The sequence below is a fragment of the Cryptococcus neoformans genome, chromosome 5, assembly GCF_000149385.1.
Source record: "Cryptococcus neoformans var. neoformans B-3501A chromosome 5, whole genome shotgun sequence".
NCBI lineage: Eukaryota > Fungi > Basidiomycota > Tremellomycetes > Tremellales > Cryptococcaceae > Cryptococcus > Cryptococcus deneoformans.
In genome coordinates, this window is record NC_009181.1 from 643,508 (window position 1) to 658,150 (window position 14,643).

At 48.1% G+C, this 14,643-nt stretch overlaps 7 protein-coding genes across 7 annotated transcripts in view; 5 read left to right on the forward strand and 2 right to left on the reverse strand.

Annotated features, from left to right (window-relative positions):
• Positions 1-322, forward strand: part of CNBE2460 (hypothetical protein) — a gene marked incomplete at both ends in the record, with an annotated part of 2,679 nt that extends 2,357 nt beyond the window's left edge. The window contains one exon of the mRNA XM_770439.1: positions 1-322. This exon is cut by the window's left edge and continues 1,368 nt beyond it. Coding sequence (XP_775532.1) covers positions 1-322 — 322 coding nt within the window.
• A 968-nt stretch (positions 323-1,290) lies between these two features.
• On the forward strand, positions 1,291-3,525 carry CNBE2470 (hypothetical protein; the record flags this gene model as incomplete). Its single annotated transcript, XM_770440.1, has 11 exons — positions 1,291-1,440; positions 1,507-1,575; positions 1,642-1,924; positions 1,982-1,997; positions 2,054-2,132; positions 2,188-2,567; positions 2,622-2,683; positions 2,736-2,906; positions 2,959-3,042; positions 3,106-3,135; positions 3,194-3,525. 11 exons carry the CDS (start codon positions 1,291-1,293, stop codon positions 3,523-3,525), a joined length of 1,656 nt encoding a protein of 551 aa, XP_775533.1.
• A 244-nt stretch (positions 3,526-3,769) lies between these two features.
• On the reverse strand, positions 3,770-8,028 carry CNBE2480 (hypothetical protein; the record flags this gene model as incomplete). Its single annotated transcript, XM_770441.1, has 6 exons — positions 3,770-3,821; positions 3,876-4,102; positions 4,155-5,188; positions 5,240-5,459; positions 5,512-7,854; positions 7,912-8,028. 6 exons carry the CDS (start codon positions 8,026-8,028, stop codon positions 3,770-3,772), a joined length of 3,993 nt encoding a protein of 1,330 aa, XP_775534.1.
• Positions 8,029-8,352: 324 nt separating this feature from the next.
• CNBE2490 (hypothetical protein) lies at positions 8,353-8,938 on the forward strand (the record flags this gene model as incomplete). Its single annotated transcript, XM_770442.1, has 4 exons — positions 8,353-8,360; positions 8,408-8,457; positions 8,515-8,727; positions 8,781-8,938. 4 exons carry the CDS (start codon positions 8,353-8,355, stop codon positions 8,936-8,938), a joined length of 429 nt encoding a protein of 142 aa, XP_775535.1.
• A 698-nt stretch (positions 8,939-9,636) lies between these two features.
• Positions 9,637-10,767, forward strand: CNBE2500 (hypothetical protein; the record flags this gene model as incomplete). The annotated part of the gene is made up of 4 exons (XM_770443.1): positions 9,637-9,676; positions 9,742-9,999; positions 10,071-10,639; positions 10,687-10,767. The coding sequence occupies 4 exons, from the start codon at positions 9,637-9,639 to the stop codon at positions 10,765-10,767; spliced, it is 948 nt and encodes a 315-aa protein (XP_775536.1).
• A 72-nt stretch (positions 10,768-10,839) lies between these two features.
• Positions 10,840-12,379, reverse strand: CNBE2510 (hypothetical protein; the record flags this gene model as incomplete). Its single annotated transcript, XM_770444.1, has 5 exons — positions 10,840-11,029; positions 11,078-11,409; positions 11,463-12,080; positions 12,160-12,168; positions 12,242-12,379. 5 exons carry the CDS (start codon positions 12,377-12,379, stop codon positions 10,840-10,842), a joined length of 1,287 nt encoding a protein of 428 aa, XP_775537.1.
• A 336-nt stretch (positions 12,380-12,715) lies between these two features.
• CNBE2520 (hypothetical protein) lies at positions 12,716-14,610 on the forward strand (the record flags this gene model as incomplete). The annotated part of the gene is made up of 4 exons (XM_770445.1): positions 12,716-12,746; positions 12,797-13,573; positions 13,621-14,357; positions 14,407-14,610. 4 exons carry the CDS (start codon positions 12,716-12,718, stop codon positions 14,608-14,610), a joined length of 1,749 nt encoding a protein of 582 aa, XP_775538.1.
• Positions 14,611-14,643: the final 33 nt, after the last annotated feature.

Below are 14,643 nucleotides of genomic sequence, written 5' to 3' on the forward strand. Positions count from 1 at the left end.
TTTGCCTTTTGCTAGCCCCAGAGGTGCTAATGGTACTCATCGAAGCGTCTCTCAACCCATCACTCGTCAGCTCATCGATGGTAGACTCGCTCGTCGAGAATCAGCCCCTTCAAGCTCCGGCTCTCACTCTGGTTCGGAAAGCGGTGAAGCGCAGCCAACTAAAACCTTGTCCCACGCAAAGGGCAGGACAGTTAGTGCCAATCACGCTCCGCAAGTGAGAAGGTCCAGTTCTTCAAGTGCTGGAACGGTCAAGTACCCTTCTGCGTCGAGGAGGAAGACGCAGCTGCGGGTTGTCAACCTGACCGAATCCGAAGAACACTAGGTGGTAAAGAAGCTGAGTACCTCAGCGTACTTTTCGTGAATAGTGTGGATTTTGTAGTTATTGCGAGAGATAATAGTAAAGAAGGCGTTGTTGTTAATCGAGCCGGCTGGTCCAGTTCGTGAAGGACGTTAACTGGTAAATAATATGCAAAAAGCAGTACAACAATGGTAATAGCTTTAGTTCTTGATGCAGACTGTGCTTTGGATGAAAGAAGGGAGTAGTTCTTGTACGACTGAAAATAGGTATCCATGAATGAAACAACAAGCGCCAGTTGTTTGCATTCACGCACACACAAGCTGGCTCTACTTTTTCGCATTGTGTACGGGATGAATTATTGCTCACGGATGGATGCAAGGAGCCGCCTTGTAACGAATTGCAACTTCATTCGTCAAGCAGTGACGGCAAGTGAGCGAGAGGCAGAGACGCAAGAAAATCCAATAGTTCGTTTCGTTGTTCCGGCCAGCAGAACAATTATTAGCAAAGGGAAGCCCGAATATATCGGGGAAGACGGAGTCGCGATAATAAGTTACGCAAAAAATGACAAACGCAGGCACTGACTTAATTAGGGCAGATAATCGAGGAAAAATTATGTGACTGCAGGCGCCGTTGGCGAGGAGAGCGAGGAGAGCAGATGGCAACGAGATGCTTTCATCGACTTTTGAACTACACTTGCTATCTACCGTATTACTATTTACCATATTATAATTATCACCCATAATTATCACTCCCAGGCCATACTCACGGCAAATCAATAGTCCCACCGCTGCACACTAGCCAATCACTGCAGGACGTCACCCCAGCACAGAAGAAGAGACCCTCGCCACATTCACCACTCACTACATTTTCCCTGGCAACATTACCGCTTTAACAAGCAACACAACTTGCTCCTAGTCACTGGAAACCCTCAGTACTCCAATTTCATCACTGGATAGCCCATTAATTACCTTGCAATACTTACTTTGTAAAGTATGCCAGGACTAGATGTGCCTTCTCGGCCGAGTCAGGTCGTCAACTCTAGTGGCAGTAGTGAAGACCTCCAAAGGTCAAACGTAACAGCCGATGTGCATTCCGATGACAAGTCACAGGAAGAAGCTAGACCAATGCCATGGGGAGCAAAGGTACGCTTGTTGTTTGATTTGCTTTAATGTTCTTGAACGTATTTGCTGATATGTCGATGGACTTAGTGGCGTAGTTCCGCATGGTTCATTACTTTAGTCGTGACATTGGGTACTACGACGGATATTCTTACTTATGTCAGTATATCAACCACAACCACTCCCACCCTACCCTGTATGCGGCTGACTTGCTATCTTCCATAGACGATCGTTGTACCCGTTCTTCCTTATCGTCTTCAAGATATGGGATATTCCAATGTATCTGCACTCACTTCTTGGTTGCTGTTCGCCTATTCGATAGGCATCTTTCTTTGTACTTTGCCTGTGGCCTACTTCTTCCACAAGTATCCTTTCCGCCGAATTCCTCTTATTGTCGCCGTTATCGTCTTGGAGCTTTCCTTGATTCTGTTCATGTTGGCGACTCCATACTGGGCGATGGTTATCAGTAGATTCCTGCAAGGGGCATCGAGCACAGTCGTATGGTCTGGTAAGTTATCATTCAGCTTCTCTTTGGACATGCTGACTTAGGTGCCGTTTCCAACAGTTGGATTTGCATTGATGTGAGTTGCAATACATTGAAAGTCTTCTTTCCCCTCACTGACGTCCGCAATCTCAGATGTGAGAATGTAGAGGAAAAGAATATTGGCCGTCAGATTGGATTTGCCATGGCCGGAGTGTCTATTGGACAGACTATTGTACGTAACCTGGTGCAGTGGGCGAGAAGTCTGTAGCTAATTCGCCGTTTTCAAGGCTCCGCCTATTGGAGGTGCTCTTTACTCCAAAATGGGCTGGTACGCACCCTTCATATTCTGTATCATTGTCTGCTTTGTCGACCTCGTATTGCGTCTCTTTGTTCTTGAACGAACAGATCTACGTAAATGGGAAGAAAAGCGTCTCGGCCTGGCCCCCGGAAGCCTTCAGCCAAAGGTTGTGGACGGACAAGTCATCATGTCTAGCGAGGTCGAAGCGTCACCTTTCATGCATTTGACCACTGCAGAAAAGGAGAGGCTAGCAGGGGTGGAGCTATCGCCATGGCAGGTTCTTATTGCGTTGGGAAGTTCTCCTCGAGGCATGACATCTTTCTTGACAATGTTCGCATTTGGAATGATTATTGGAGCCCTCGAACCGACGTAAGTAGCTGTCTTTGCTTAATATGAGAGTTCTCAGCTGAACTGTATGGGCAGGTTGACTTTGCACGTGCAAAGCGTTTGGAACAAGAATGCCGATTTTGTCGGGCTTGTCTATCGTACGTCCCTGGCAACTGATGCTTGCCTGTATAGCTAACCGCATTTCTTCAGTTGCTGCTGCTGCTCCCACATTCTTCTGTGGCCCAATTGTCGGTGCTTTGGCTGATAAATATGGTGCCGAGTGGATAATGCTGCCGTCTATCATCCTGACTCTCCCCTGGCTACCCCTTATGCTACTGAATAATAGTCTAGCTGGGTTCATCATCTTCTTCGCGTTCGCTAGTGAGTAAATCTCTTCTATTCGGAAGGTTCATACGCTGATAATGTGAGAAAGATTTGTTCCCCAATTGTGCCATGGCGCCCACTGGTTTGGAGGTCACAATGGTAGCACGTGATGTGGTAGGCGTCAGCGAAATTCGTATGTTCCTCTGTGTCTTTCTCCAATTCATACCGTTTCTAATTCAAACTACGAACGTTGCAGATCAATTTGCTGCAATGAACATTGCGTTTGGTAGGTTTTTTATCTGTTGGATCTGTTTTTCCGGGGCAATGCCTGACTTGTTGCATAGCTATCTCGACAGCTATCGGAACAATTGTCGGCGGTCAGATATACGACCACATAGCCAAAGGCTGGGCAGCTGTCATTTGGTTTTGCTTCGCCATGGCAGTAGTGATTATTCCCCTTCTCTTCTTCTTCGCAGGCAACAAGTCAATTTACCAGCGATGCTTCCACCGTGGAAAGGAAACGGGCGCGAAAATGGAGGAGGCAGTTGGCGAGGCTGGTGTCGGGCAGCAGACAAAGGACGAAAGTGCGAGGGTCGTTACTGAGAGACAGCACTCAACCACGCCGTCTTCCAGCGAGAAGTTTGAAGATAGGGACGTCATCTCTTGCCAGCAATAAATCGGCAAATCCCTAATTCAAGATATCATCACACATTTCATAGATTATTTCATCACATCTTGGTCCATTCCGGGTTTTTGCGATGTATAAAGAAAACAAAAGGAAATCTAAAAGAGATGAGTTTGTATACTACCGTAAAATAAAAATATCACTGTACGCTGTAATTGCATACATAACAATCACTACTTACAAAGACATGCATTCAGGTTACGATCGTTATGATTCAACAGAAGTGATGAAAAGGCTAATCATCTACCGAGTCTGTATCTGCAAAAGGCGCATACTCGTAATCCATCCTAAAGGCCAGTAATGTCAGTTCGACCTTACGATAAGGAGCCGCATTAACTTACGGCCGTCTCATTTGACTAGTGACCCAATCCTCATCTGTATCCTCCAATGGGTATCCTTGACCTCCAAGGTAACTCAAAAGAACTGGCAGCAGTACTAAACCATGCAGTGCCCCCGATAGGATCAGAGAAAGCCACATGCGGAAGTAGTACACTTCCAGGAGCTTGGAACGAGTCAAAGCCAAGACAGATATGCCGATAAGTTTGGTCATGGTGATACCCGAGAATACCTACCGACTTCAGTCAGATTTCGCATGAGCTGAAAAAGATGGAAATACTTACAGATGGTCCTACATCTACCAACGCGGTCCACGCTCGCTCATCCCTCTCTTTACGTCCTTCCAGTTTGTCCAACGGCAGGCCAGATCCTGCCCCCATGAAAGCCCTTGCGATATGGGAACAGAACTCCACAGCTATTCCTAAACTGATAACCAAATTGACCAAAGATATAGCATTCAAAGAGATACCCCAATACCCCATCACACCCATGACATTAATGACCGCTAGCGCACACGTAAAGGTTACGGTCCCGCCAGTACGCCAAGAACCGAGGAGTGTAGATGTTATCACTAGAACAGCGACAAAAGCGAGGAAAAGAACTTGGATAGCCATAGAAATAATGTGCTCGTACTGATCAAAAAAGACATAGAACAATGAATATGGGAACACTCTGACACCGGTTCGATGAGTGATATCGTCAGAGATTCGTCGAGCCGCAGCCAAGGCATTAATAAAGTCTGCTTGAGATTTGAGTGGGGTGTGGTAGGTCCTAAAATGGGAAGCAGCGACAGTGGTATTGCTTGAAACCAGTTTTACTGCTGCGCTGTAAGGCGCCTGTCCACCCAGTGGACACTCATCATTTGTTGGTGAAATTAACCATTGTTCAAGGTATCGCATAAAGTCTTCTCCTTCAGGTAGACCGTCCATTGTCGAGTCCCATTTTTGACCTTCGAAACAAGGCCTACAGAGCCTTTCCGAGTCTTTAGGCGAACAGAAAATGGTCGGGTCTCGCCTTCTGACTCTGCAACAGCTCTCAAAAGTGGGATTGGTCCACTGCAAAAAGTCATCGATCCAAGCAGCCGGGGGGGACGCGATGAAGGAACTATCTGGACGTTTACGCTCCGCTTCGAGAGTATTGGCTACAGATAATTCGAGGCACGTAGTGAAGCGGCCACAAAGTTGCTGCTGTCCATGTCTAGAAGATGGATCACCTCCTTCAGTGACAAAGTACACAGGCGGACCAACATCAAGATAGGAATCAACATCATTGAAGTATGGGACCAGATGTGATTCGGATGGGAGGGCCAGCCGTTGATCTATGCCTTCCATTAGAAAAGAGTAGTATTTTCAGACCCAGAGATACTTACCAAGACCGAGACTGATATGTTGGATCCCGATGATGGCAGCCAAAAATAGACCTCCGAATGCCACCAAAACTAACTGCTTGACCTCATGACGGAGTAGCGAAGGCGCGTATACTGTGCGCATGAACTTCTTGACCATACCTTCACGTGATGGGGCCTCGTTATCGTAAAGACCGATAGGAGGTCTGAGGCGGATACAGGGGAAGCAATCAATCCGCATAGACTAAATCGATTTCGCTCAGCGGAGGTATACAGCATACAGACAAGGGACTCACCTCCGAACGTCGCAAATCTAGCGTCATTGCGCTGACAAAAACCGTACATTGCATTATTGCACCAAAGAGGACACTACCAGCAGCATAGATAGCAAAATTGCGTACGGCAGGCATAGGAACTAAAGCGCCGAGGGCAAAAGCTACCACTTCGGTAACTGAGCTTAACATGATGGATGGACCCATCCTAGCTACAGCCCGGGCCACTCTCTCTTCGGGAGCAAGGAATGTGCCAGAGGGTTGAGCTCCGTTGCTATGAACAGATTCGTCGTCACCTGGCTGTTGGGCAGCATGTAAATTATTCTGCCGTTCAAGTTCGTGTACCAAGATAAACACGTTATCGACGCCCACTGCGAGGACAAGGAACGGTATAACTTCGGCGATGATTAAAGTGACCCGTACGCCCAACAAGGAAAAAAGACCGACCGAAGAGGACACAGCGATAAGGACAATGACAATGCCAAACAACCCCAGGGAAAATTTCGAGTTGACGGAAAGTAGGGTAGGGATAACTCTGAAATCCGGCGGAGGTGCAGATTCCTCGAGAGGGGCATCTTTTACCAGGTGCAAAAGCACCCCAATCCGAAAAACAAGGCGATAGGCTCTATGGGTGAAAGCTTGTATCATACTGGGTGGAAGACCACCTCCAAGAGTGAGCGAGACATAAAAAAACATGACGAGATAAGATAGCACGACGATCTTGACATCGGTGTTGGTGCTCTTGTTGATCTCCTCTTCCAGACTAACTCCCGTGGAGTAGCTAATCTTTATCCCAGGCCGTTTCAAGTCTCTCAGATAATCGCGCAGCTTCCTTTCCCATTGTTCTGCTGGCTCGACCCGTTCGTCATTGTAATTGTTGACTACCCAAGTAACAACCAAAGCCTTGGCTTCCAGCCAATCTCCATTGGCTCCTCCGAGAACAAGTTTGGGGTCAATGGGTTGTCCGAATGGTGGCAAACATTCTCCCGGCCTAGCCGCACAGTCGCGCACACGCGATTCCCATTCTTCCCCCCATACTTCCATGTCATCTCCAAGCCAGGCCGAAACACTTTGTATTACGCAAGGAGTCCCCTTGCCAGCTGGTGCAAAGCAAATATCCTCCAACCCAATCCCATCGCTCGTCTTGAGCGCATTGATTTCGGTTTCTACTTTGAGCCACCAGTCAAGAGTATCATAGTTGACAGGCGATCCAGAAGACTGCGTTATGAATATCTGTTCGGATTTATAGAATGGGCCGAAACTGTCATCGAAGAACTGTTTCTGGGAGGCACTTTCACTTGTCGGTGATACCCATAACCGTACAGGGTCAGTTTCAACCTCGAAATATTTCCACCCAAAGTTGAATAACCCTACAATAAGAGCTGAGATGGCAAAGACTTCAATGGGTCGCTTTGCACATGTCAATCCTAGGCGGTAGAAGAACCGGCGAAGAGTAGCATTGATCTTGTTTTGTTTCGGTTGCAGATGTTCCATTGGATCAAGGAGGCTAGCTCCTCTACCAAGTCGGAAATGAATGGAGCCACTAGGCCCCGATTCGGCATCATCATTTCTTCCCATCAAACCATCAAGCCCACTCCCCTGCCCGTTTTGGATAGTTGGTGAATGCGGAGGATCGAGCAGAGCGACGCGTTCATAACGTCTTTGTCGGTGCCGGGCTGCCTGCTTCCAGATATAGAGCAATGCTCCGACGAGGATGATGACCGAGTAGATGATAAGCAGGGAGAAGGTGAGACATGAGACGGCGCCCACGTGACATTGCTTGGTTGAGGGTGGTGCAATATAGGGAAGCGAAGGGCACACGGAGGGACAGTCGGCACAGGCGCATCGGGCATTGATGTTCTCTGCATCTGAACAGCTGAGAGGTGCTCGTCGGTACGCAGAGTCATCATTGTCCGGGAAATTTATCTGAAACGGTGAGCCCAACCCTGGCCTCAAGTCTCCCATATACTTCAAAAAACCACTGGCGTTAGTGGCACCCCCTCCTATCAAGTCCATAGCAAATCCATTCGTGGCACCAAACTGAACGTCCTTACAGCTGTCATAGAAGCCTTGTTTGAAGTCAGAACTGACCTCGTAATCAACTTCTTTCACCGCATCTTTCCCTTCAGTAGTTTTTTGCGTGGCAGTAACAGATAGGAATGTGGATTGATTTGGAGAGCAGGTGAAATCGCAATAGAAAGACCTAAAGTTGTTGATACAAGCAGGGCATGACGCGATAAGAGGAGCAGCTTGTTGCAAACGATCGGAAAGTGTCGAGAGCTGGTCGTAGGTGCAGCAAACGTGGTCTGGCAAGGAATAGGAAGGACCACAGACCGAATCCATAAGATCCAGAAGACTTTGGTCGGGCTGCAGAGTGTATCAGCTACGGGGTTGAAGAGTGTTCCGCTTAATCCATGTACTCACGACGGTCGCATCGCTGTCGTCGGGACATGGTAAATCCGCGCCGAACATGCTAGTTTTGCCGCAAGTGCCCCGCATGGCACATATGCCCTTGCCCGACCTCGATTGGGACGATGGCATGATAATGAGTGGATGATATGCCAGATGAAGAGGGCAAAAGTGATACTACGGTGTAGGAATGACGGTCGGACTGATATTCCATTGGGCAGGAGATGGTCGCGTATGACGCATCGCACGGAGATCGTCGCTTTTTCCGGTTAGGCACCGGTTTGCCACCCACATCAAGATCGCAGATCCATGGCGATGACTGATGCGGACAAAAGCAGTGGTTCGATAAATAAATAAATGCCATCCACCGGTCTGTTCTCTTCACATGTACCACTACTCTTGCCCAATACATCAGCCTGACCAGTTCAACTATCATCATTTCCGCAATACCTAATCATGCTCTAGTATGTCTTCATTCTATCTACCTCTTGCATTTCTGACACTGTCTCAGTGCTCTCGGATTTATAGTCTTCCTTGTTATAGTACTCGTCGTTTGGCTCGGTATGTCTATCCCTCTGTAGACATGCTGTCTTAGCTGACAAGAAGGATGTTATCTAGTCAGACTAGCTGTACTCCGTGCCAATCGCAAGCGTAATGCTGCTGCAGGCCGCGTCGACCCTGAGGTCCAGTTCCGAGAAGTCGCTGAACAAGTTTTCTCGGGTCGATGTCAGTCATCACCACATAACGGGTATTCCCCGTATTGTAGAAGGAACGATCGTGGGGCGGTAATCAGGCAAGCGAATGGGAGTGAGGCGAGTCTGCCGGCATATGGTATGTTATTGATACGCTGGATGATTCGGAACCTCTCATTCATACCTCTGTAGGGGCTGAATCCCTTCCGGTCCCTCCAGAAGCGACCTATCAGCCATCCCAAACTAGAATAAGACCTGACCAAACAGCATTAAATTCCGTCGACATACCCGAAGTTCCACCTCCAAAGTATACTGCAGAACCTGAACCTGTATCTGCTACGAGGACTTGAATATTCATATCTTTCATTCGGCATATATATGATACAATCATTTTAATGCGGACTCAGTCAATAAACATGCCATGGATGGTCGAGAGCCTGGCCCAGCTACATATTTAGCTTGACGTTGGGTCAACCTTGGTTGGCTTAGACTGGTTTTCCTGTTGTTCATTTTGTAACTGTGTATTATTAGTACATGAGAATTTAGATATAATTTTGTTTTAATAGCATGAATAAAACCTTTCGTCGCCAATGAGAGTTATAAACTGGCCTTCCCTCGTCGTTCGTGGCCGTCGTGACCGCTCATCATCAATTTTCTTCGAAGAAGCCCATTTGCGATGTCGAACACAGGAGACCTTAATTTTTTATTATTACTGGCGCTCGCTACGTTCCGAGGAAAATCATTAAATTAATAGTTACCAGCAATTTAATGCATGCGGTGATCTGCAATCCATTATGATCATGATCATATATGCATGCACGGCGGGTCGAGGGATTGAAGGTGTGAGCTTGCCGACCGAAAAAAGTCGGGCCGAAGAAACGCGATTCTGCCTGGCGGTGTCGACCTCGACCCTTACCGAACTCGTGTCAAAACCCGCAATATTTATCGACTGTCTGTCTTCGTCTGCTTTCCAATTTCTACATCTATCACATCGATCATAATCTTCTCTTTCCATTGCACATATAACCATATCTCGCTACCTCCAATCATGTCGACTAGCTCCCGCTGTCTCGTCCGAGGATCAGTCAGTGAGTTATCTTCATTTTCTCAGATATTTATTTCATCATTCACGCTGACGAGATCATCACTTTAGACATTGACGAGTTCTTCCACCTTCCGCACATCGTCCGCCCAGGAGAGACAATCTCCTCTACAGGTCTTACAAAGCGAGCAGGGGGTAAAGGTGCCAATCAAGCGTTCGCTGTCGCTCGAGCAGGCGGGCAGGTCGAGCTTGACGGTGCTATAGGAGACGACGGCATATGGGTCAAGGAGATGCTTGAGAGTGCTGGTGTGGGGATAGGCAAGCTGAAGGTTGTCAAGGATGAGGTTACGGGGAGGGCCGTTATTCAGAGTGCTGCTGATGGGGAGAACTCTATAGGCAAGTCTTTTCGCCCACAGCAGGATATGGCTAACTCTAAACAGTCCTACATGCTGGTGCCAACTACTACCTTCCCTCTCCTACTCCCGCCACTTCCCTTTCCACGTACACCCATCTTCTCGTTCAAAACGAAGTTCCTCTCTCTTCCACACTCGCGTACCTCACCGCAGCGGGTCAATCCTCTCCCCCTTTGACCAGCGTTTTCAACCCATCCCCAATGCTCACCCCGGCTCAACTTCGAGAGTTCCCTTGGAAGCACCTTTCATGGCTTATTGTTAACGAAGGAGAACTGGGAGACCTCTTATTGGCATTCGGGTCATCAGCGAACCCCGGTGAAGCTAAGGAAGATGAACTTCAAGCCAAAGCTTCTGCTGGAATTCTCGAATTGCATGAGAACGAGTACTTTTCTAAAAACGTCGGTATTATCTGCACTCTTGGAGCCAAGGGAATACTTTATTACGAACCGGGAAAGGAAGTCGGCTATTTGCCAGCTGCCAAGTTGCAAAACCCAGTGAAGGATACTACCGGGGCCGGTGACTGTTTTGCGGGCTACTTTGTGGCAGGCTTGATGGGTGGAAAGAGCCTACAGGATGCTCTGAAAACCTGTCTTGTGGTCAGTAATCTTTGTCATATTTTCTTATTCCGGCTGACTCAATTAAGGCTTGTGGCATCTGCGTGGAGAACGAGGGTGCTATGGAAAGTGTTCCCACTCTCGAGGCAGTCAACGAGCGTCTTGCGTAGGAAAACTACCCTAAGGAGCAATGCATGCATCATTAACATTACAGACAATGAACTGTTTATTTCTAATAGACGCTACAGCTTTGCTTTTACAACATCATCGTCCACTTCGTTCTTTATGTTCCATGCAGCTTTACCATAAAAGTCGAAGACTGGTCGACTATCCGCTCTCGCGTCTGCCGAACTTGCCTGCCCCAACATCGCACGGGCAGCAATTCCTTGGGCGATAATGGCAAGGCGGAACAACATCCACGAGCGTACCCACCTATTTTGAGTTAGCACAACTATGCTAAGCGTACTATAATAAACTCACTCCATCCCAGAGATAGGCCACTTCCAAACAGCTTGCCTATTTTTGTGATACTCAGATCCTCTAATCATACCATCTACCCACCACTTTTCAAGCTCCTCTCTTTGTGGTATTCCAGTCTCCTCGCTGCTGACACCTTTAAGTCCAAGCAGAAGATTCAAATCTTCCTTATCTTTACCGTCTAGCTTGGATGAGAGAGCTTGACGCTCCTCTGGAGAAATGGGAGGAAAAGAGAATGGAAGTAGGACATTACCCAAATCAGCCAGAGGGGACCCAAGGGTGCATAGCTCCCAGTCAAGTATGCCTATGACTCGCGACTCTGAAGGATGAAAAATCTTACAAACGATGGTCAATGACGTGCAGGTTTAGCGACAATCAATGAGCTTACTAGATTATCGATTTTGAAATCTCCGTGTACCACACTGTCTATTCCAGACCGGCTTTCTTGTGCAGCAATCAAATTCGCACCTTTTTCAAACCATGGTCTCATTTCTCTCGTTCCCCATATATGCCCAAGCTGTTCGCCCGTTTGTTCCGAACGGGCTTCGCTTTGAACGTCTGATACCCTGAGAAGAGACTTGACTTGGCGAGGAAAGTATGGTTTTTGAGAAGATGAAGGGGCGAATGAAGGGGGTAATTGCAAGGCTGATAGAGGAATTGTTGAAAGACGAGTTAAAGTGTCGATGGCAGATCTCCAGCAAGACCATCGCTCTTCTTGGCCTAAATTCTTCATCCGTACGTCGGTGAAGATTCTACCCTGCACATACTCCATGACATAGAATGCAGCTCCCACCACCTGTTTGTCCTCACATAAGCAGTACACTTTAGGAACTGGTACAACGTGCGCGGGAGAGACAACGGAGTTATAGCGATTCAGAGCCGCGAGAATGGTATACTCTCGATCAACTCGGTGAGCAGTTGAAGAGAGAAGTTTGCCACTAGGCGCTCGCCTGAGAACGAAAGGATGAGATGGCAAAGATGGGGTTATGAGAAAGGTCGGGTTTGACTGTTATTGGCAACAGATGTTAACAGACATTCCCTTCTGCTTTCAGCCTTAGCATGTAGTTTTGAGAAATGTTACTGACCTGGCCAAACTGGTAGGATATAGTAATAGGAAGGGTGATATCAACAATCTGTTTCATTCAGACCTTGGAAAAGACCACGTACATTGAATTGTTTGACTTCAACAGGGCCCTTGAACGCCTCAATATTCTTCTCCAGATAGGGCACCAGATGGTCGAGGGGCAGCGCGGCGCGCACGGCGCCCAACTCTGCCCCAGATTTGAAAGCAAGTTCGCCTGGCATATCCTAGAAGATGCGGTATACAAGACTGCCTATTGCTGAGCAGCTTACGTTGGTATTATATTCCTGTTAAGACATTCGTCCGGTGGACCAAGTGGAAGCCTTATGTATTAATATAGCACGAAGACAGATTACTCGGCATTCAAGTAGCCGGTGGGCAGCTCTGATTAGAAAAATAGCTAATGCATCCTTGGGTGAGTTTTTAGTGATGTTCCTGAGGGGGGGGAGATTTGTATTCGATAATTTGTGCCTGACTGGCGATGCCTCTTTTTCGTCAGTGATAGAAAAGCTATCAATAATTTTCCGCATCTTCATCACTCGAGCATCTCTTGTAACAAAATGGCCCCCAGAAAGACTGTCGGTATCCTCGGTAGGTACTCAGCAGCCTCAGTCATGCACATAATGCTGAATCATACCCAGGCGGTGGCCAGCTCGGCCGGATGCTTACCCACCCTGCGGCCCTTCTCGGCATTCCTCTCCTTATCCTCGACTCTGGCTCCTACACGCCCGCCAAACAGACTCTTCTTCCTCCTCCTCCTCATTCTCACCCTGATGGTCCTTTCACTTCGGAAACTCATATTCGCAAACTTGCCTCTGCGTGCGACATCCTGACAGTGGAGATCGAGCACGTTAACGCCGATGTCCTTGAGGCTGTAGAAAAGGAAGGTCTTTGTGAAGTCCAGCCCAGTCCCAAAACTATCAGATTGATCCAGAACAAGTACGACCAAAAGAAGTACCTTGCTGAAAGAGGTGTGGCTGTTGCACCTTTTGAGGAGCTTCCCGCAAACCCGACGGAAGAGGATTTTAAGGCTATCGCAGGTCGATTGGGTTTGCCTTTGATGCTCAAAGCTAAGACCCTTGCCTACGATGGACGTGGGAACTCTCCTCTTAAATCCGCATCTTCAGAGGACATTCAGGCTTCCTTGAAATTCCTTGGTGACAGGCCTCTTTATGCTGAAGGATGGGCGCCCTTTGTCAAGGAAGTTGCGGTTATGGTCGTTAGGAATAAGGAGGGCGAAGTCCAAAGTTACGACGCCGTCGAGACTATTCACAGGGAGAGCATTTTGCGAGTCTGTTTGACTCCCCTCAGAGGTGAAAAGGGTGTGAATCAGAGGGCTAGGGAATTAGCTGAGAAGGCGGTCGGACACCTTGAGGGTGCTGGTATCTTTGGGGTTGAGATGTTCCTCATGCCTGATGGTAAGTAGATCGCAATTTGCGACCATACTGAAGCTTACATTCTGTAGGTGAACTTCTTCTAAACGAGATTGCTCCTCGTCCTCACAACTCTGGTCATCACACTATTGAGGCCTGTCTTACTTCCCAATTTGAGAACCACCTTCGAGCCATTCTCTCCTTGCCTCTTGGCTCTACTGCTCTTCGTGTTCCATCCGCTGCCATGGTCAACATTCTCGGTGCCTCGTCGACTATGGACGCCATCGACAAAATGGCAGACAATGCTCTCACTGTTCCTGGTGCTGCCGTGCATCTCTACGGCAAAGCTGAGAGCCGAAAGGCCCGTAAGATGGGCCACATCACGGTGACTGCCGAAAGCGATGCTGAGCTCAATGAGCGCCTTAGAGCTCTCTTATTCGCCCAGCCTGATGCTCATGCCGACTGGATCGACCTCATCGCCCCTCCTTCCCCTGCTCCCGCTCATTCCCACGCCAAACCCCTTGTTGGTATCATCATGGGTAGCGACTCTGACTTGCCCGTTATGCACCCTGCTACCAAGATCCTCGAAAAATTCGGTGTCCCCTACGAGCTCACCATAACTTCTGCCCATCGCACTCCTGAGCGAATGGTGAAGTATGCGAAGACTGCTGCAGACCGAGGATTGCGAGCCATCATTGCTGGGGCTGGCGGTGCTGCCCATTTACCAGGTATGGTCGCCAGCGAGACCAGTTTGCCAGTCATCGGTGTGCCCGTCAAGGCCAGTGTACTGGATGGCGTGGATTCATTGTATAGTATTGTGCAAATGCCCGTATGTTATTTTTATCCGACTTGAAAGTCCAGTGCTAACGGAACCATAGCGAGGTATTCCATGCGCCACTGTGGGTATCAACAACTCTACAAATGCCGCGCTACTTGCAGTCCGTATCCTTGGAACGTCTGTACCCGCCCTTAACAAGGCTACTGAGGAATATTCCAAGGCGCTAGAGGAAGAAGTTTTGGCTAAAGTCGACATTTTGGAGGAGGAAGGCTGGGACAAGTACATCGAGAGGCTGAAGAAATAAATCAACGGTTTTATGCTGGTCAGATGCATAGAT